The sequence below is a fragment of the Podarcis liolepis genome (genome assembly GCF_965112155.1).
Source record: "Podarcis liolepis genome assembly, chromosome: 12".
Lineage (NCBI taxonomy): Eukaryota > Metazoa > Chordata > Lepidosauria > Squamata > Lacertidae > Podarcis > Podarcis liolepis.
The window spans coordinates 30,757,180-30,779,827 of NC_139563.1; the positions used below are offsets into that span (position 1 = coordinate 30,757,180).

Sequence of the window (22,648 nt, forward strand, 5' to 3'; positions counted from 1 at the left end):
CAATCTTAAAGCATTTCCAGTGACTTTAGCAGAGTAGCACTCCACATAATTTTCAGTGCCTGTAATTTACAAAGAGTAAAGAATTTCTGAGCTTTTGAAGCCGCACTAGTTTTGACCTTTCAGTTCCTGTGAGCTCAGCAAAAGGTTGCTGATTAATTTTGCCCCTTAAACTGTGGTAGCTGGGTTCTTCATTCCTTTTTTAATAAACAGGCCCAATTTTAATGCTGCTGACTTAGATGTAATAAAATATTCTTTGTGCTAGGCTTCCACTGTATTAATAAAAGGATCTGTATTAGCAGTTTACAACTAAATGGCATTGGAACATTCAGCTAGCTTGCATTAAATCAATTTTATAGGACGACTGCTTTGTCTTGTCTCATACCTGGTATTTTTCAACCTTATAGGACAAACCTGTTTCTAAATAAGCATAGAAAGAAGGGTGTAAGTAACATGTTTTGGAAGACCTTTCCACAGAAAGATCATTTACTTCCAATGCTTGTTTTTATTCTTAATACCGTGAATAAGTGTGACAACCAGAGTAATAATAAAGCTGTTACCCAGTGTGGAGAAGAGATCAATTTACAGCAGAAGAGTAGTACTCTTTTCTTCTTAATGACGCATAGTCAAAATGTGCAACAATAAATTGAGTGACAAGTGCTGGCATGCGAGCAGTGGCTGAAAAGGATGAACTGAAGTCCTACAGACAGTTGCACAACTTTGGCATATCTGTTTGCTATATGGTTGCAATGTCTACTTATACTACGTCATTGCCACATGTCCATTTATCATACCTCAGGTGCAGGCCCATACAAAACTCCTTATTTGTGGCTTGAAGAAGCATCCACAACAAATCAGAGATCTGTGGCTTCAAATTTGGTGGCATATGCAGGTCATTAGGTCTTCATCAGAGGCTCTCTTCAGAGCACTTCTTCCAGTAGAAATACAGAGGGTGGCTGCAGGACAGAGGACCATTTTCAGTAGCCCATTACGGAATACTTTCCCCAATGAAGCAAGCCCTCATTCTGGCACCAGATCATGATTTTTCTTTACCTCCAGGCATTTAATTGTGGATGTTTTCTTGTCTGCTTCTTGCTGCTTGCTAGTTTGTTTTTAATGGTGGATCATACTGTAGTCATGTGAGGGGTTGTAAGTTTTAACTTTCTAGATATTTATGTATGACTATTCTTAGTTAGTTTGACTTTTTGATGTATGTATTTTGGATGCCTTTGTTGTATAATAATAATAATAATAATAATAATAATAATAATAATAATAATAATAATAAAAAATAATAATTTATTTGTACCCTGCCCATCTGGCTGGATTTCCCCAGCCACTCTGGGCGGCTTCCAAGAAAGATTAAAAATACATTAAAATATCACACATTAAAAACCTCCCTGAACGGGGCTGCCTTCAGATGTCTTCTAAATGTCAGGTAATTGTTTATCTCTTTGACATCTGATGGGAGGGCATTCCACAGGGCGGGCTCCACTACCAAGAAGGCCCTCTGCCCGGTTCCATGTAGCTTTACTTCTTGCAGTGAGGGAACCGCCAGAAGGCCCTCAGCATTGGACCTCAGCGTCCGGGCAGAATGATGGGGGTGGAGATGCTCCTTCAGGTATACTGGGTATATACAGGTATATATTTGTCTCAAAAACCTTGTGGTGTATGGTTATGAATGTATAAAGGAATAATAATAATAATAATAATAATAATAATAATAATAATAAATGTACTATCTATGGTAGGCTAAAGCCAAACTTACAGTAAGTGTACTTACTCAGATGTGTGGAGGAATATAGCTTGCTGCCATTGGTTCATCAATCACAGTATGGTCTACAGCAGGCATGGCCAAATTCAGCCCTCCAGATGTTTTGGGACTACAGTTTCCACCATCCCTGACCACTGGTCCTGTTAGCTAGGGATGATGGGAGTTGTAGTCCCAAAACAACTGGAGGGCCAAGTTTGGCCATGCCTGGTCCACTGCGATGGCAGCAATTTTTCACAGTTTCAGAGTTTTTCACAGCCCTACCTAGAGATACCAAAGTTTAAACCTGTGACCTTTTGCATTCAAAGTGATAGACCTTTCCTTCAAATCAATCATACATTGATAGTTGAAAAATTGATAGGCTTCACATGATCAACACATGTTTGAGCACTGCCGTGTCTAGCAGATATCTGGAGGCTTGCCCTTTTAATACTATAGTGAAACTTTCCCAGGGGTAATGCAATGACGAACTTACATATCTCTTCCAGTCAGTTTCCTCTTTGGACATAATTGTGGAACTATAAAATTATAAATGTAAAGCATTTATGTACCTCCTGATCATTTCTCCCAAAACCTGAAGCCTCTGTCAATCTAGTTAAAAAAACTTCTTCCACAAAGAAATTATACCATTTGATATTAAGGGGGGGGGGAATCTCAAAGCGGTTTACAAATTTTAGTATTAATTGCTTCTTTTTTGTTCCACATATCTTAATATAAGGAAATCCAAATAGACAAGTGCTTCCTTATATTCATCTGAACAATTTTGTAATAGTATACAGTAGAAAAGGATTCTCATGAATGTCCTTCAAAAATTATGTCAGGAACTGGGAGCAATAGAGTAGGCTGTAAAATGAACTTTTAGAATATTTTAAACTGAGATAACTAGTGCTAAAAAAAGTTGTAGCTCTTTTTCCATTATCCTTCCACTTTATAAGAAATGGTTTCATGCCATTTCTTTCAAGAAAGGACTTTTTCCCATTATGTGATTCTAAAAACGAACTACTGTCTTCAGCTTTGCTGTTTTTGAAAGTCTTTGTTAGTAACTTTGGTTCCCAATTCATTACTGCAGTCAAGTAGTTCAGAGCCTGGTGCAGGAGATAAACCCTTTGCAAATGAAGACAGCATCCATTTTCCTTATACCTCAGGCCACACTGAATTGATTGCGGTAATAAAATGACAGCACCTTGTAATATACTGACGGCTTTTTAATTTGAAAACTAGCTCGAGCCTGATTCAAAGCTTGTTTAAAGCTAATTTATGGCTTGCGTAATTTTCAGCCGAATCCAGGGTAAAGGATGATGTATGAAAACTGATAAGAGTTAACATAATATATTCAAATGTATCATGTTGCAGAGAGAGAAATTTCCTTTTTTCAGAAGCATCAATTTTTTTTAAAAAAAGTATGTTTTTGTGCTATGTACAAATATGAATGTAAACAGTAATTGGAAATTTCATAACGTTTATTTTATATTACACTTGTGGTGTACATATACATTATTCCTTGGAGAATCATGATTGCACCATCAAAACTGACAAAAGTTTAGTGCTTTCTTATTGTCATAGTCATTAGAAATTGTGAAGGGCTAGCACACTTAGAGATACACCAAGCAATGTCTCCTGCCACTCCCCCATTTTCTGCTCCTTACTATTTGTGTCCCTTTGTGCGTTTGTGGGACCTTTATATGGGTTGGTTGGTGGGTGGATGGTGGTGACTATGAATGTCTATATATAGGTCACAATGTAGTGACTCTTTGTTATGTAATAGTGTTGACTTGATATTGAATAAAATGACCCACCGAAATGAACAAACAAATAACTTCAGTGTTATCATACAACCTTAGGTTTGGGCCTACTTGTATTGTCTTATAATGGGCCCCTCAGAGCCTACTCACTAAGTTTTCTTGCTATGAGTCCCGTTGCTCTTTCCCAGCTCCTGCCAACCCAGCAGTTTGAAAGCGTGCCAGTGCAAGTAGATAAATGGGTACCGCTGTGGCGGGAAGGTAAATGGTGTTTCTGTGCACTCTGGTTTCCATCACTGTGTTCTATTGTGCCAGAAGCAGTTTAGTCATGCTGGCCACATGACCCGGAAAGCTGTCTGTGGACAAATGACAGCTCCCTCAGCCTGAAAGTGAGAGGAGCACTGCAACCCCATAGTCACTTAACCGTCCAGGGGTCCTTTACCTTTTTTACTGTGACCTGAATAGAGGTGAAGGGAGTATTGTAGCATGCTATTACTCTTTTTTTCCAGATGCAGTTACCTTGAGAGCTTTACGGTTTCATATTACTTAGCACTTCATACATCCAGATTTTATTTTCTGCCTGCAGACCATTCAGGATTAATTTCACATTTGTTGTCTTCCATTGTGCATCAGCACTTCTCTGTGATATGTATTTGAGAATTCATTCGATCAACTTGCATGGAGGCTTTTCTATTCCCTTTTTCCGTTGCATTCCTGTCCCTCCTAGAAAAGTAGCTTCGGAAGCTCCAAGGACACTGTGTAGTGAAATTCAATGATATATGGGGGTGCAGCCAGAAGGGGAAAGGTAGCAAACCTAAAGTCTTGGGTGAGGTGGAGGAGCATTTTTGCCTGCACACAGAATCTTCCACTTACTTTTGGTTAGCAGCCACCAGTGTAGGCATTTGACACTCTTAAAAAGTTGCTAGTTGTATGGTTTCTAGCTAGCAAACGTTTTGCAGGCCATAAAAGTAATCCATAGAGTTAACAATATTCTGTGTGGCATAATCACCAAGAATAAATTTACATAGCTGTAGGCCACTTGTTTTTTGTGTGGCTTGTTCCTTACTGGGTGGCGTGCAAAGAATGCAGGTCTGCACTGGAAACAAGGCCTGCAGAGGTTGTTAGACGCAGGAGAAGAGAGGCTGCAGGAACTCAAAAGTAGTAGCCTGAACTCAAATAGGGGATGCTAAGTTGAGATCAAAATTTACTTTGAGTAAAGGCCATAGAAAGACTCTAGTCTGAAAAAGCTGCTTCCAGTCAGAGTAAACAGTATTGAACTGATAGACCAATTTTTCCTGAAATATTTTCTACATTATTCTGTGTTGTTCCTGAGACGTAGAGGGGTGTACAGTGCACTTGTTCCATTAGTGCAAGGATTTTCACTTGCACAACAGAACTTCTCTCCGCGTGTGACTCATGCCCTTCTCAGATCTGCTCTGGAGGATTAGGAGAACATCTGTAGGGGCCATACAGGGGATAGAGAAGGGTAGACTTTTCCACTGCGCTAACAAATCCTTGGAACATCGCCATAGCACTCTGGATACAACCCACATTTTTTTCTTGAAAGGTTAAAACTCTTATCCTTTAACAGCAATATCTTCTATTAGCAAGATACACAGTAGCAGATACACAGTTCTCAGTATGCTGCTCAGAAAATATGACTCTCCCTTGAATAAAATGTAACATTATGTTGTTTAAGCAACAAAACAAACAGATTGAATAATTATGTAAGGAATATTTCCATATACAAGTGAGAGTTTTGCTGTGGAATGATGCAAATGAAAGTATTTGTATGGTACTAAAGCTATATATTTATGTTTATAAAATTTTCCTATACTTTTAGTAATGCTGGTTTAGCTCCATTGGCTGAAAGGAAGTTAGTGATGTTGTTGATGCGCTCCCTGCCTTAGCTCCCAAGCATGTACGAAATCCATACAAACAAGCATGGATGCTGGTGGTATAGTTGTATTCCATGTATAAATTTATGTTTGCTCCATGAATGAGATTTGCTACATTGGCTCTGTGCAGACAAAATTAGCATCCTAAGATGTGGTTGGGAAAGAAATGCAAAGGATTAATTGGATAATCCTACATTTTCCAATAGTTGACAAGACGTGTGGAACAAGAAAGTGTTTCTGACAGTATTGGCGTTAGCAAGAAACAGATATCTGTAACTGCAGATCCACAGGCAGCTGGATCTTCTTATGTGTGTGGATCACTCTGCTTCACTTTCATTTGAAGCCGAGTTTATGTGTGTCACAGTTTGGTCGAAAACAGTTGATTGAACAGCACCGTCATTAAAACCTGCCTTTTATTTTCAGAGTTGATTCTTTATGGGAAGGGGGAAAGCTCAGCAATGCATCACTTGATTTCTTTCTAATGAATGACTGCATGGAAGTAAAGTGATTAATCACATGTGCATAGCTTGCATTCTTTGCAATGGCATCTAAAACTTTGAAAGGACCAGTACAACAAAAAACCACCTTGTCGCAGATTAATATTTTTGTTCCAGATTTGAAGTCCACCGAGGAAGCAGAACTGTTAAAACTCTCATTTTTCTTATGCACACTGCAGCTGGATGTCCATAGCAACCAATGAGCTGCAAGAGCATCCTACTAGCATTCTCTCACCCAGATAATTCCTACATTTCACTCTGCTTCCATTTAAGGGGCTGGGGGACTTCATATAAAACTCTAAAGTGTTGAAGTCTTGTACATTTCTTACAGGGCGCTTCTTTCTGAAGACCCTGTTTCTAGTAGAATATACTGGTATTGCAAACTTTGCATGAACAAATTCAGGTCATTAATAAATGCAGAAACTATCAGGAGGCCATTAAAAGTCTTATAATGGTAACTAGAAGTTATATTATACTTTTGAGCAGTAAATCTCAGAGGTTTCCAATTCCTTTACAATCATGGATCCTGTAGCAATAAATTGGCATAGTAGTAAAGTTTCCCTCCCTAGTCCGGTATTTTTTCCTTGTGCCTTCAGTCTTAACATGGAGTGTTAGCCACAAGTACAGCTTGAGTTCCTATCAAGTTTTATTTCTATGGCCAATTCAGATTTCACTCAGAAACTCTAGTACAATTGGGGGAAGTGGATTCTTCTTAATATCATTAAAGTAATATGCAACATTTGAATACCATGTTTGTTCAGTTCTTCCTTGAGGTTACTTGTTGAACTATGTATTTGAGGTACAGAGGGAAAATATTCTAAATATACATACTGTATTCATGTTCTTATACCACGGGTTGGGATGCAGAATTCCCATGTTTCGTGCATAATGCTTTGATTAAACAGTGGCTAAATGGTTTCAGTTTAACAGAAAGGGGGGAAATGAAGCTTAGAATATATTTTCAAAATATAGAGATTTGTTGTGTCCATACCTTCAGTCACCTCAGCACACTACTGAGGAGTCTATTTGTCTCTGTTGCACTCAGGACTCCGAGCCGTCAAATGAGGTGGTATCAGAGGCCTCAACTAATGTTGTACCCTCTACCTCAAGAAGTAGCTCTGAACAGCTGGTATCGGTGGCACAGACATATCCAGAAGAGGTAGGACATTCCGTGTCTATTCTGTTAATGAACTGACTATTGGACTCTTAAGAGGTTTTCTCCTATTCTTATTCATTCATTTTTGTATTGCTTTGATTCCATTTCAAGAAAGCAGTGAAACTAAACCACACATCAGGCTTTCCAGAAAGTTACTATCCACCTATAAAACAAGTTCATGTGCTGAAGTAAAATTGGGTGAATTCCACCATTTAGGAAGGCTCTTTCTCTTCTCCTCAGGTATCCAATTTTCCAATATTTGATAGCATGTAAAATCAATTTCTGATGTCCACAGTAGTCACATAGGTTCACTCATATAATGTTGCTTGAGTAGACCCGTTTTTGGAGATGAAATTACATGTCATGAAAAAGCTAGCTCAGAGGATTTTACTTAGTAAATCTATCCACATAGATTTCAGAATTCTGATGAAAGGTAAGCTTGGCAATGACTTCTGGCTGCCATAATCTTCTCACTTAGCCAAACTCTTAGCTTTCAAAGTATAATAAAAGAAGTCACTGAAATAATGAAACTTCAATCTATAGATTTAGGGCTAAAATGCACAAGTAAATGTGCTAAAACAAATTGAGCATCAAAGGAATTGTTGAGTAAGTAGAGTCTTGGGAAGAAGGAAGAGCAACATTAAATAACTCTAGTACTATCCTAAACCCTTGCTTTCTGGGGACTCCCATTTGTGCTTGTCTGGGCGGATGAGAGGTTGACAGGAACAGATCTGTAGCTCAGCCACAAAAGTATTTTTGAATCATTTGAGAAGTTTCCTGCGAGGACCATTTGGATGCTGGTAGAAGGTATCCATAAATCTATACATTTTAGTGGCCAACTATTAAACTTTGGTTTTATAAACTGGAGTGGATTAACTGGATAGGTCTCTGTTGGAAGTGAGGGTTTGGGTTGCGGACAGGGACTTTTGTGTGCAAGCCGTCTCACCTACACTCAAGCTTGTCTGGATAGAACTGACAATAGGAACTGACCTTTCCACTCCATCCTTAACCTCCTTCTGCTACTGTTAAGTGCTTGGAGCTATTAAACAACAACAACAACCCTGAAGCCACTCAAATGCAGTTACTGTTCTGTCCTGTTCTCTCCCTTCGCTAGAGGTTGTATCATCCTTCTCATTCTAGCTCTGTCTGATGTTGGAGTTCCTTGTACACGGAAGACTGGAATTGACAATTGCTGCCTATCATCCTTTAGGCTTGTGGTTTGGCTTCCTTACATTTCCTCGTTTCTCTCCAGGACTGTAATTGAAAAGTTCCTCACTTAAAATTCTTACCTTTGAGAGACTGGAAAACAGGCCTTTACACTGTTGGCCTTCATTCTTTGTGTTTCGTTATAGTTGTAGCTATTAAAGCTGCAATATTGGATGGATTCAATGGGTTATTTTTCAAGGCAGAAAACTATTTTAAATGTGTGTGGTGTTTTCTGTGTGCAAATTAATGTTAAAAAGAGCAATGCAACTAAACACCCATTACCAAATACACAGATAAAATCTTCTTTACCCCTTCCAGTGATCATATGCCCCAGCTTAGTCTACTGTACCCTATTGTCCAGTTAACAAAATAAGTGGGTAGAGAAAGCAATTTCTGCCCAGACCTTTTGGTGTGCATATCCCTGGATTCAGCCAACATATAGAATTCAATCATTATTTCACAGTAGTATATACTATTTCATAATCTCCATAGCTGCATTGTGAAACAGAAAATGACTACATTGTGGAATACTGGTATGCATATGCTGTTATTTTGGCTTTCTGCATGCAACTTTCATATACAAGATCTGTGCAAAACATGAAGGCTGATCTAATGGGAAAGTATCAAAGTATATTTTTGACTCCATTCCTGGTTTAATAGACATTCCGTGCTTGTGGCACTGCAGACTCTTCACAGTAATAACAGATTATGCTTTTTAATGGGTAATGATATGTCATCTTCCTAAGTTAACTTAGATTTGTTTCTGCTCTTTCTGTGAGATGCTTTGAGCACAATTATGGGAAAGTAGCATATAAATAAACTACTATTGCTAATAATGATGTTACGTACGCCGCAAGCAGCTTATAGCCCAGTCCTGTGCTGAATGAAGCATGCCTCAATCCGTTGAAATCAACTGAGCTTAAGCGTACCTCTTTCTGCACAATACATGCACCATATGTGAAAGAAGTGTACAGTACAGTGCAGATCAATTTGGTTTCAGTACAATATGATAAGTCACTGTTTCCAACATTATAGATCTTATTTAATTTTTTAAACTGTTTAATGCCCTTGCCCCCCCCCCCAACATTGAGCTCAGCCAACTGCCTTCCAGGTTCAAAAAAGTAAACCCCAAACTTTTGGAGAAATTTACCTCTGTAGATCCTTTCCCCAATTTTGTTGAGAACATTTTTCATCTGCGGCCTTAATGTGTATTAAAATAGAATATATTTCAGATAAAATCTTTGTGACTTGATACAGAGCACGCACTAAATTTTATATCCCATTTCATGGCTTGATCATCATGTGTTTATGATATTCTTTAACTGCTTGCAGTCTGCAAAAAGCCAACATTCCCTTCTTCCTTTAAGTTGTGCAGTTTTCCTGCTCTTCTCTTCCTTTCCATTAATGAAAATGTTAAAAGGCAAACACAAATCCCAGCTACAAATCCTTTCCCCATTATTTCCACTGTAAGGCCAGAACACTAAATTACAAAAACTAATAGAAAGCTCAATAATGATAATATTTACAAAATGACTTCTGGAAGCAGTATCTGTTATGTTCTGTACAGCATGATAACACTTATTTCTTCTTGTAATTTCTGCTATTGTTTCATGCTGTTCTAAATATTCTTCTACACTAGTTTATGGGTGTAACTAATTGCTACATTCTGCTGGTTTGATTACAATCACTGTGTGCAATTTTACAATTCTGGTACCAGTACTGGAAGTATTGAGTGGAGAATACAAATAGCGTTGTACTGCCCAAACTTGATTTTACTGTGCAGTTCTGAATATAAATTTTCTACAGCTGTTGTGGTAATATTAGAACGTATCATAAAAAAACTCTATAGAAGTGATTGGAAATTGGAAGACTTAATTTTTTGTTGTCTACACATTCTCTCTCAACATGCATATACACTACTCATGAACATTATTCTCATAGCACATTGATAATCACAGAATTCACATGTGCTTTCTTGACAATTCACTGCTGCCATAAATCCCTTTCCCAGCTGAACCTGTCAACAGCCCCATAGCATGTTTGTCCTTAACTTAGAAACCAAGCTTTTTAGTAAAAAAACAAAAAAAACATAATATTCCATAACATCTAAGCAACTGAGCTAATAGCTAACAAGGACCTTTAGCATTCATATTATTATTACTAGGGCCTGTGCCCCTGCTTCCTTTGTTCACTAGCACCCACACTTCTGTAAACCTGGCTAAACATCCTATTTTGATAAACTGTGGGACAATTTGTGGTTCACTTGTGGTTTGCTAAACAAACCATGGCTTAGGGTTACATGCAAACTTGACCTTGTCTGTCCTCTTTATCTCTCTCCTTTAACCCGTAGGAGACTGGCACCTAGCATGATCTGTTAAAATCTGAATAGACATTATATGGTTAGAAGTTCCCATTGGCCTCTTTACTTCCTTGGTCCAAAATGATTATAACCTACTTAGATTAATCTGTGATAAAATGATAAGAATAAATGCTCTGCCTTGTCAGCAGCACAGTAATAAGAATTATGATATTAACTTGACAAGGTTTGTAGTCAACTAACTTTTACTCAGGAGTAGACACATTGAAATTAATGGGCCTAAGTTACTTATGGCCATTAATTTCCATGTGTCTACTCTGAGCAAAAGTTAACACAAATATTATCTGCTCTGTTAATTCCATTTTAAAGGAAAGTTGTTTCCACTCAGCATTAGTTTCTCAGCCATCCTGGAAATGTTTATTTGGAGGGCTGGGTATAAATATATTGACTTACTATATAACAAGTGTTTCCGCCTTCACACATCAACACTATTTCTATCACTGCTGTATCTTCTATTCATGCATTATGGTACAGTAAGGAAGATGGGACTAAAATTGAGCCATGAAGGGCCAGCCACCAACCGTAGATGGATTTCCTGCCCTTTTGACTTGCCGCTTTTAACTCATCTCTCTCCCTGTAATAAATGAAATTGCAGTTTGGTTTGGTTTAGTTTGGTTTTCTTAGTCATGTACCTCTTCTTAAAAAATCAATTTCCCTCTTCCCCCATTTAGAATGCTGTTGTGTTCTTTTTAAATGATAAAAAGCAACTCGAAATTGTGTTACAGCAATCACTTAAATAAAAAATGTATGAGAAAGCAAGAAAAAACAATATTGCCTTGCAAGTTAATTTATTAGTATGCATGTTTAAGCTGAGGTAGCTGAATTGGAAGACTTCTAGTTTAAATATGAATTACTTCTGTTAAAACATTTTCACAAATCCGGGGCATTTGTCTTTATTTAACCTTTTCACAGTCTCTGCCTTTCTTTAAAGTACACTTAGTCCAATTTCTTCTATTACTCAAGGAGGTATTTAATACATGACTTAGTGTCATTTGCATTATACAAGAAGATTAACTTTACAAGCTGCGCTATTAATCTGAGTAGCTCTACATATTGACCTATGAAAGAGCATAATTGTTAGCTTAATTAAGTTAATTAATTGTCACACTCTGATGAACTTAGTATTGAGAGGAAATTAAAGGCAAATAGAAATTGGCATTCATTGGTTAGAAATCATATTTCATGGAATGTTATAGTGCATTCTATTTAGATGACACAAACATCTATTGTATAGTTAAAGCTATGCAGGCAATTATGAATGTTAAATGCTAATAATTTTGGAGTATTCTTTCTGATTGATAATCTGTCAAGTTCTACAGTATCAGATAAAGATATGCCTTGGAAAATTTATACTAGAATTGCAATTTGAATAGCCTGATTTCTCATGTGTGGTCTGATAATGAGAGAATTTGGAATGAAAACACAACCATTCTTGTTTTCCTTACTGTCCCACAAGAATTTAAGTGAGCCCTTCAGCACACAATGAATGACTTAACTGGCGCTATATCTATCTATCTAACATCTATCTATCTATCTATCTATCTGTCTATCTATCTATCTATCTATCTATCTATCTCATACCCATCCATAGCCTAGGAGTATTTGTCTACATTTACTTTTCTGTGGGCTCCTTGTAAAGTTACTGTTATTGTTGCTGCTAAAACCCCCCGCAAACCATCTGGAGACATTGTGGGGTTTAAAAAATTATGCATGGGGAAAAGAATGGATAGTGTTACTCTCTCATAATACTAGAACTCAGGATTATGTAAGGAAACTAACAAGCAGAAGATTAAGAGCCTCTCCCACACCTGAAAGATCATTATTGTCAGGAAGCATGTAATCAAATTATGAAATTCATTCCCACGAGAAGTGATGGTGGCCACTAGGTCATAGCTGTCAAGTGTCCCTTATTTGAAGGGACAGTCCCTATTACAGCGCCATGTCCTGCTGCTGTCCCTTATTGATGGATGTCCCTTAAATGCCCCTTAAATGATGTCCCTTAAATTTCAAAGGAAGCAGCTCCTCTCCCTCCCTCCCTGCCGGCCAGGGAGGAGGGAGGCTCCAACTGTGTTGCTTGGCTGTGTTGCTCACCCAATAAGAAGTCTAAGAACGACTGAGGGGTGGAGCTTGCATGCCTTGTGTGTGGCTAGTTAATTCAAGCTGAGGGGTTTTTTGAATGCTGGACGCCATTTTGTTGCACGTGCTGCTGCAAACTTTGCAGTGCAAAGCCAGGCTGGGGAGCCATCTTAAGTTGAGGCTACATAGGCCTTGTGGTGCATGTGATTCAGATTCTATTCAGTTGAACGTCTGGTTACAAAGTTGGTTGGACAGTGTTCTCAAAGCTACCAGCATGCGTTTGACCAAACTGCAGGAGGACAGAAAGACTGGAGTGCCTGGAACAGATGAGGCTGCAGGTCCCTTATTTTGGCTGCTGGTACCTTATTTTCAAGGCTGCTGGTCCCTTATTTTCAAATCTGTAAGTTGACAGCTATGCACTAGGTTAGATGTCTTGAAAAAAGGGGATTAGACAATTCATGGAGGACAGGTCTGTACATGGCTGCTACTGAAGATGGCCGCATCAAACCTTCAGGATCAATAGAATTTTGTCTCTGAACAGCAGTTACTGGGGGCAACAATGGGAGAGTTATCTCGTGCTCTGCATTTGGGCTTCCAGGAAGCATCTGCTTGGCCACTGTGGGTAACAAGTTTTGGTTCTCGAGTACGAAATGTAAACATGATGTAACTCCTGGTGCTGAAAAGGACCAAAAAAACCCTCCCCTTAATTGGTTCACCTCTAGCAAGGCAGGGGAATTCAGCATGCAGAGATCAATTTACTCAATTCAGACCAGAATGCCATACAGAAAGATCTTTGCACAGTAGATAAATCTGGTTGGTACAAGTAAGTGAGCCAAGAAACATGCTGCAAACCAAACAGGAAGTCAAAAAGTTCTTCCACTGGCCACACCTGAGGAAAGATGAATGAAAATCACAAGAGTTGTTTTAAAAATATTTATATTTTATTGAAATTTTTCGGTGGACAAACAAGGGAAAGAAATGAAATCCAAAAAAGCAAAAAGAAGAAATTGCTTTGATAATGCATTACAATACAATATGTAGGTATGTAACTAACCTTCTAACCCGTCCTTTTACCTGGAGTTGCCAGGGATTGAGTTTAAGAGCTTATGCATGTAAAACATGCACTCTCCCACTGATCTATGATTGTACCATAGCAGTTCCAAGAAAACTATTCCAGAGCATTCTTGATAATAAATAAGTTCATAATAAATAAGTTTGCTAACGTCCAGTAATGTCTAGACATTAGTTCTGGTACACAGAGTGATATCTTTCTTCTCTGTAATGGCATTGTGTCCTATGTCACTTGTTCAACATGTGCATTAAATAACTCAATTCCTGTGCTTTTTAGGGTTTCATTATGCTAATACTATCATTCTAGTATTATGAAATTATTGCTGTTTTGTTCAGTAATCTTCAGTATCTTCCAATTAAAAATGGCCAAATCTGTTATGCCCTTTGTTACTCTGACAATGGCATAGGTAACAATTACTCATCATCCCATAATGAATCATTTTTATCAGAGTCTTGTGTCTCTTCTATATATATAGAATAAATATTTATGTTTTCTCATTTTTCTGAGGTAGAAGATACAGACAAAATAGGTTTGAAGTGTCAGCTATAATTCATTGCTCTCAAGGAACGGTCTTATTCTGATACTGCATGGAAAGAAAAAAAAACTATCTAAATCATTTCACTGGCAAAGCTTATAACCAAGATAGCATCAGCATTTTCCTCCTTGAAAATATATCTGCCATAAATTAAATGAAATCTTCAGTATTAAAATGTCTGTGACAAGTTTAACCCCACCATTGCCATATATGTGTTTAGTAGCAAGGAATTTATGTATAGCTTTAAAAGAAAGGACAAATGAAAGTTAAAATGGATCTGTAGTGGGATTTTCAGTTGCTCTGTTAAAATAATACACCGAATCCTGCTAGAAATTGAATAAATAAAGTGTTAATCCCTTTTCCAGGCAGGTTGAAATTATAAGGTCTATGTGAGTACAGTTATGTGGGCACCAACATCCCTAGACTTGGTGTATCTTCCATTTTTTGTTGCGTTTTTTAATGAAATGTCGGTGCTCAGGTTTAATTAGAAACTATGGCGACATCCAGTATTGTCAGCTCATTTGTAGAAAAGAGATCTATGCATAGGACAAGACTTCCCACTTCCTCTCCTCTCCCCTGCAACCTTCAATGCCCCACAAGGTTGTAGATTCGGAGGATCAGAGGGGACTAAAGGAAGGAGTTGAAGGTAAAGTCCTGCCATGCATGTGGAAGTCCACTCCCGTCTCCATGGGTATCACCCTGAGTCGTACCTCTTCAATGGTGAGAGAACGTTATGGCACCTTGCATAGATGCAGACAGACTGCCCTCTTCACTTAACCAGCAGCTCTAATCAAGACATTTTATGGGAGGATTAGACTTCTGGGCACAAAATGGTGGGCTCTGGTTGCAATTATGCTTTAAACTAAAGCTAGATCTGTTGCGGTTCTTACAAGCTGCTTTATCATTACTACTTTATTTTGCCTTACCTGGATCATGTCTTCCAAGGGAATGAGGGTGTACGGTCTGATATTATTCATTTATTTTATTCTGTTTTCTTTATCTCAGTGCCTGGCATCAAAAGAGCTTATTCACATGCACCCAAGGATTAGATGTTACCCGACCAGTCAATAGTAATAATGATATGGAGTGGTATTAATTCATCCATAGTCAGTGTGGGCAGTGGCCTCTGATAAGACTATACCATTTTTTCTTCAGGAACTGGGTTGGCCTTTCAAGGTTGATGATTTATCACCTTTCTCCCCCTCTGCTTTCGTAAGACGTTGACTGTTCATTTAATGAAATTTTGCCTGCCAATAATACATCTCGGCACCCTTTCAGCCTTACTCATCACAAGCATCATTCCCGCTCTTAGTGAAATTTACCAATGTAATTAATATCCTCAGGCTGCCTATGATCTGTGTTTGCCTAAGAAGGTAGTACTATCTTAATTAGCTTCTACAATATTAGGTGATATTTTAGCTTGACAAAAATATTTGAGAAATAAGTATTTTTAAAAATTGAAAAATTCCACTACTTTCTTTAGATAGTTTTCACAATGTATCTGCTTTGGAAAATAAATAACACTTTGAAATATTGCCCATCTACAAGCATAGTGTGGTATTGAAGTAACCAGCAGCGATCCAAATGCAATGGTACCAGTCTTACTGTAGAATTAAAAAGGAAGAAGTTTTGTGTCTACGGTGTCAAGAATAATATAACTGATCATGTGGCAGTTTCTGTTTTCAAACTGCATTATCATTTCAGTAATGATAAGAATACTATTAATTTGATGCAGAAAAATTAATTACTATGATAAGGCAATGAAACTTGTTTAATAGAGCATAATCAGTAGCTAAAGTTTTCAGCACACATTTTTATTTCTTCTTAGAATAAAAGAGGGCTGTGTCACTGTCTGTTTAATAGTGAATAAATCCATTTTAAGGCTATATATGAGTGAAAGAGTAGTGGAACGCCATTTATTGTTGAGGGAAAAGAGTTCTACCTCTTCAGCTCTCCATTGGTTTGCCTGGCTTTGCAAGGGATGCTCTGAGCTACTTTTGCTCCTGTGAAATGAGTGTCTTGTGATTCTCATGGCAGTTCTTTAGATTTCCAGATGTACTCCCCAAAAGTCTCAGTCACCCATGTCTATATCAGGCAAAGTATCACCAATAAGAAGTGTTCCCATTAATATTTCTAAGGTGGGGAGTGTTGTAACCTAAGTGAATCCAATAAATTGGCTGTTCTGTGCAGAACACTATTGTTAACAGATAACATTTAAAACAAAACTAAAATCCTGACAAGTAGATACTTATTGTAAAGACTCATTTATCCAGCTGGGAAAGCTTGTTGGAGTGAATATGTCTTTAGTTTTAGTGCAGATAGTGGGCACCTGCATATCTCAATGGGCGTGCTATTCCACAGAACAGGGGCAGCCACACTAAAAGCCCTGTTGTGAGTTACTGCAGAGTGGGCTTCTTTAGAACTTGCCAGCCCACAGTAATAAAAAGCAATCCTAGTCATCAAGGGTACCTGCACCTCCAGTGACAGAACTGGATCCAGGTGCACCTCAAACTACACACTTTGCTACTTCAGGGAGAGTGAAACCACATCCAGGACAGGCGAATTACTGACATACCAGATCCGGGGATATTTTGCAACTGGGGGGGGGGCGTAGTCAATAAATACAGTCGAGTCCAAGGTGTTTTGTTTTTCGGGAGTGGCTGCACTATTGCCTCTTTCAAGGCAGCCAAAGCCACCCCTCACACAGGGATTCATTTACTGCACCCTGAACCCACCCAATAATGAAAAGGAGTCCTTTGGAAATAGGAATGAAAAGTCAATTTAAATTATTATTTTTCTGATTTGGCCCAACCTTCTCATTCATCAATGATTATTGTCACTTCTTTGGAAGCGCCACATAAGAATATTGTTCCCCACATGTACACCTTACACATCAGAGAGCATACACCTGCCTTGATATCTATGAACTTTGCACACAAAGTGCATTTCTGGCACAGGGCCACTTTCAAACAAGCATACATTCCATTTTAAACCTCTGGCAACACCTGTGCTATTTTCTAGAAAAAGAGGTACCTCCTTTGTTTTCTTATAATGGCACTGCCCCCTAACTGAGAGGTGCAGGAATTGAGTTCCTGTGAGTTCCTGCTGAAAAAAGCCCTGGAATGCTGTAAAATTAGAGGGCTGTGGCATGTTACCTGTACTATTATTTTAATTGACCCTAAGATTCATCTTTGTTCTATAGACAGGCGCTCAATAGAATAATAGTGCTACCTGCTGATAGTTAAAGCTTATAATTATACCACGATACAAACAGTTTAAACAACTCTGCATCAACAGATTTCATATAAAATCATTTAGACTCTTGAAATTATGTACACTTCAAACCTTGAGTCAAAAGCAATTAATGTGTCTCCTTAGTGACACCACCTACGCTTATATAACGAGCAGTAAAAGCCCATCAAGTTCCACAACAGAGAGGACAACTTAAACAAACACTAAGCAGCCAAGCTGCTGCATTGCTGTTGCTGTTCCTAATCAGATTTTTGTATTCATTTTGTGTGCTTGATAATTACTCATGGCCCTTAAAGACCTATACTGGCAGTAGGAGCTATGTTGCTTTGATTCCTTATAATACTGGGCACGTTGTAAGTACACGTTGTAAAGGAAACACAAACATTGACACGTCTTTGCAGCATTGTGCAATGTATTAATGAATAAGGCAGAGAGATACAAAATGCCTATCTTGCTTGTCTAAATTCCATCTCTTTCAACTTTCCATTTTTTCTTCTAATTTGTTTAATTTGCAATAAAGTGCTGTCATTTGATTTGTTAAAACCTCCCTCCGAAAGCACATGTGAATGCAAAGTGATAGGAACCCATAACAGATTAAGACCAAGTAAAAATTAATCCATGCATTTAACTATAGCATTCACCCTTCACTCAGAGGATTAGGATGGGTCATGAATTAACTCTTTGGATTTGAATCTCACATATAAATACATCAAGCAACAGCTAGGTGAAAACTTCAACTGATTCAAAAGGCAAAAGCAAAAATGTTAACTGGAATATTTGAGTCAGTAGTCAATTAGTTGTCTATATCCTGTGAATATGTTGTGCTCTTTACTGTGTTTTATTATGGCTTTTAATAGTACAATAGTCATATATTTTACTAGTAAACAACCTTGTAGATTGTATGGATGAAAAAGTAATCATTACATGGAAGAATGCCAAGAGTTTGCAAACTTAAGTGCATTCAATAGTCTCAGTAAAGCTAATAAAATCTCGAGTTTATTTTCTTTTGGGTCCACCACATACCTGGAAAGCACTTTGAAATACCGTATTTTTTGCACCATAACACTCACTTTTTTCCTCCTAGAAAGTAAGGGGAAATGTCTGTGCGTGTTATGGAGCGAATGCCTGCGGGTGGCGGGGGGGATCTGCTGCAGTTGTGAGCAGAGGATCCATGGTTCCCCTTCCTTCCCTCCTCCGTGGTTACAAAGCATGGATCCACATGGATCCTCAGGATTTTTGCATTGGGCTACTCCAAACTCACTGTCAGATCACATGTCTGTGGCCACAGCATGAACTACAAAAATCATATATCCACTATTTCGTTTAGAATATTTTTTTTCTTGTTTTCCTCCTCTAAAAACTACGTGCGTGTTATGGTCTGGTGCGTGTTATAGAGCGAAAAATACGGTAGTTGATATTACATTAGTTGTGAAAAGTGAGCGTTTTTAGTGCTGTAGGTATAATATACTTGTTCTGTCATGGAAGTGTATAACTCTAGTAACAGTGAAATTGTATTTACCTCTGCATCCTTATTTAGATTTGGTATCATCAAGTCACATCAAACTGCATACATAACCACCCAATCATTTAATTTGTGTTATTAAATATGTTGTTTGTGTCCGCATGTAGTTACTGAAAACTGTACAAAAGCATCAGTAAATAGCAGTCTTAATTGTAGTGGCTGCAAGCTAGAGAACATTATGTGTAGCCAAGTCTCACTGGCTGTCATGGAAAGCCAAGAACGGCGTACGCAAGCCATTGAATAGCTAACAGTGGGGAAGCACTGGCTGTGCATAGCAGTGCTCGCTTGCTGGATCACAGCCAGTGTCTGTACTAGACCACTGCCTGCTCCTTGGCTTTGACGCTTCAGCAGGAGGCTTTTCAGTTAAATCAAAGATAGCACTTGGGTAGATTTTTCTGAAAGTTTGCAATTTGGAGATATGTAACACTTACTTTTGTTTCTGAAAGTAGGTCTTCTATTTCCACAAGTGATACCTGCAAAGCCTGTAATCGTTTCATGCACATAAACATGGCAATCAAAATCCACAAAAATACAAACACTGCAGTTGGTTGTTTCTTCCTTCCTGTCAAAATTATATCTTATGATTCATGACTATCTCTGTTCTTAGGGAAGCTTTCTAGCCTGCCATGTTACACAACCATGTGGGACATGACCACATGCATAGAACCACATATGGGAAAGTCACCCAGAATCCCAGGATGCTCTTTTTCTCTCTAGAGAGGGACCTGTGATTGTATCTTCCTTCTAGCGGCCTATCTCTTCTCTCAGCTAGTTGTGGTTGTACTTATTCAGTAGCGTTAGAATCCTGAGCTTGCACTGTAGAACTAAAGATGCTTTGTTTGGACTAGAAACCCCATTCTGATGTCAACTGTTGGCAACCTACAATTTTGGAAAGCATTCTGTTTTCTTTGGAAAGCAAGTGGACATTGCTTTTGATCCAGATTCTCTTCTTTTTCTAAACTCCATGTGAGGTTTTTTTGGAATGCTTCATTGCTGAGGCAGGGGAGCAGGAGAAAGAATGCAATGCCATGATTAAAGTGAAGTTCATTTTGATATTACAAGGTCATTATATAAAACTGTAGATCATAAGCCAGCTAATGACATCAGTGGAAAGTACCTTTTAAAAATGGCAGCTGTTTGTTACACAGCAACCTACAAAATTCTACTTGCAGGTGTGTTTTTCCCCCTGAATGTAAGACAAAAGTAAGGATTATATAACGCTGCGTTGGGAAAATTTGTTTGTGAATGGATTGAGTTCTGTTACACTTCTGGGTACGAAGATCAGCCTGAAATTCAGTGAACCCTTAAAACTTATGTCACAGATGAAGTGTCAGGCAGGCTCCCCTGAGGGTTTTTGTCTGGAGACTAGGAAAGAAATTGAAAACACCAAGAATTTTGTCAGTGTTTTTTGGAGCATTTAATGCATGTGACATTTATCCTACGTGGTTTTAAGTTAGTCAGTGGTATACTATATTGTACCATACTTAATTTCTGTTGCGGTTTCTAATAGCATCATAGCCAGAAAAAAATAAAGACCAGCTGAATTGTTCAGGTCATTTAAAAATGGAATGAGCCATTATTTGAGAATCTGGTGATGAAGTTAATGCATATTTATTAGACAGAAGGAGTATATATTCTCTGTGACAGATGTGGTGCTCCTGCCCTTCTTTCTTCTCATTCAGCAGTCACAACTTCTTCGCTATCTTGTTCATTTATCAGTTGACATAAAAATGATACTCTTGGGACTGTCAAGGCCACTTTTGGAAAAAAGAATTCTCATGAGAGCTCAATTCTTCTTTTGATCAGTGTTCATTAAGTTGACATGTGCATGCTTGTATTCTTTTGGGATTTAACAAAATTAAACACCAGTATTCTAATGAAGTATTTTGTTGAAACCCAAGAGGTAGGAAGGAAGGGGAAAAGAAGAACCTTTCTTTTGTTTTTATACAAAGGATGTTCTACATGTAGTGCAGCCAGCATAGTCCCAAACTGGTTTGAGTTTTATTTAACTGCAACTTTTAAGTTACCGAGAAAGAAAGAAGGAGGGAGAGAAATCAGGCATTCAGAGGAGTTGCAACAGGGACAGTGCTATAAGGTTTTTCTGTTGCTTCTGTTAGTATTTTTGTTGGTTTCTTATTTAGATTTATATCCCACCCTTTAAATACATGACCAGAGTGCCTTACAGTATATTTAAATTACCATAAAATAACTAATACATTCAACTAAATGAAAAACATCAATCCTATAAAAGCAGCATTCAAGTGAAACAGATCAACAACATTTTAAGAGCTAAAATGAATAGGTCTTCACAGTTGCTCAGTGGTTGGAAATCTTACGTTTTGGGTTCTAACTTGAGTCCTGTTTGTCTGTGCTTAAAAACTTGTTTCACATTTATAGCTAAGTGCCTGAGCCTTAGTGGTGAAAATGAGAGCTCAAGCACTAGCACTCAGTAGTGTTACTGACATCAGTGTGTAATGTATTTAACCCAGGATCAGAAGAGGAAAGCCCAGAGCCCAGCACAAATGGGACCAGTTTCGTTTTAACGATTTATTAATTTCCCCTATTGAAGAGCTCTTAAGATTTACACATGCATAGGCTCTGAAGGGATGTAGCAACCACAGATAGTTGCTCTGTCTAATTAGATGGGCAAATCTAGCAGCACGGAGAGATGGTTAGAGCTGGATGGTTGGTAGAAGCTTCACACTGCCACTTGAGGTGCTGTAGAGGTTTTTACCAAAAAAAAAAAATCTGTTCCCAGAGATCTTGTACTGTTCCTGCCTCTAGTTCTTCACTCCTCACAGCCTGTTTTCTCTGTTCAAATTTATATGGCAGGCAAGTTGTCATTATGATTACAGGGGTCGCCAGATTAGTCAAGTAGCTGTTGTATGGCTACTACTTTGACTCTGCAATTTCAGCCAATTCATGCCTTGTTAACTTTTAACGAAGGTAGCTCACTTCTTGGTTTTCAGAGACAAAGTCCTGTTTATTTGAGAGAACCGACATCGGCTCTCAGCCATTTCAGCAGAACAAGCATTCATTCAAACATTCATTTAGCTTATGATTGATTGCATTAAAAATAGCAATATTTTACGTTTGACAGAGTATGCATGAATACATGGGTATATTCACAAGACTTTAAGAGACAAATTTTGCATAATAATATTTGACAACTGTGTAAGCACTGTGTGAAACTCCCATACTCTTATTCTTTTCTTGCAATCTACATTTCCAACAATTCTGATTCTTGACTAGAGGAAAGAGTATACATGGGTGTGTACATGAGTCCTTGGTCACTGAAAGTGTTTGCACTAGCTTGAGTGCTGGCAGGAATCTTGGAAACAGCTATATTTCTACACTGCACTAATTCCTTCCTAAATTCCTTCCATTAATTTAAATGAGTATCATGCAGCTAAATGAGAATCGTACAGTTCAGATTTGATACGCTGCCTTAGTTGCTATGCAACTGGTTTTACATTTTGGAAAGCCTGCTCTCTACCTGGTATTGATGATTCAGCAGTGCAACTCCTAGAATTGGCATTTCAAAAGGAAA

The 22,648-nt window shown here is 38.2% G+C and overlaps 1 protein-coding gene across 10 annotated transcripts in view; it reads left to right on the top strand.

Moving 5' to 3' along the window:
* PHF14 (PHD finger protein 14) overlaps positions 1–22,648 on the top strand; it is a 126,218-nt gene that overhangs the window by 87,694 nt on the left and 15,876 nt on the right. For 6 of the 10 annotated variants that reach the window (XR_014517656.1, XM_083467919.1, XM_083467920.1 and 3 more), the window contains one exon: positions 6,948–7,061. The exons of the other annotated variants lie outside the window; for them this stretch is intronic. Coding sequence is in view for 5 of the 6 variants with exons in the window: in XM_083467919.1 (XP_083324045.1) it covers positions 6,948–7,061 (114 nt within the window). In the remaining variant the exon portion in view is untranslated. The remainder of the gene's footprint in view (positions 1–6,947; positions 7,062–22,648) is intronic. 10 annotated transcript variants of the gene reach the window in all.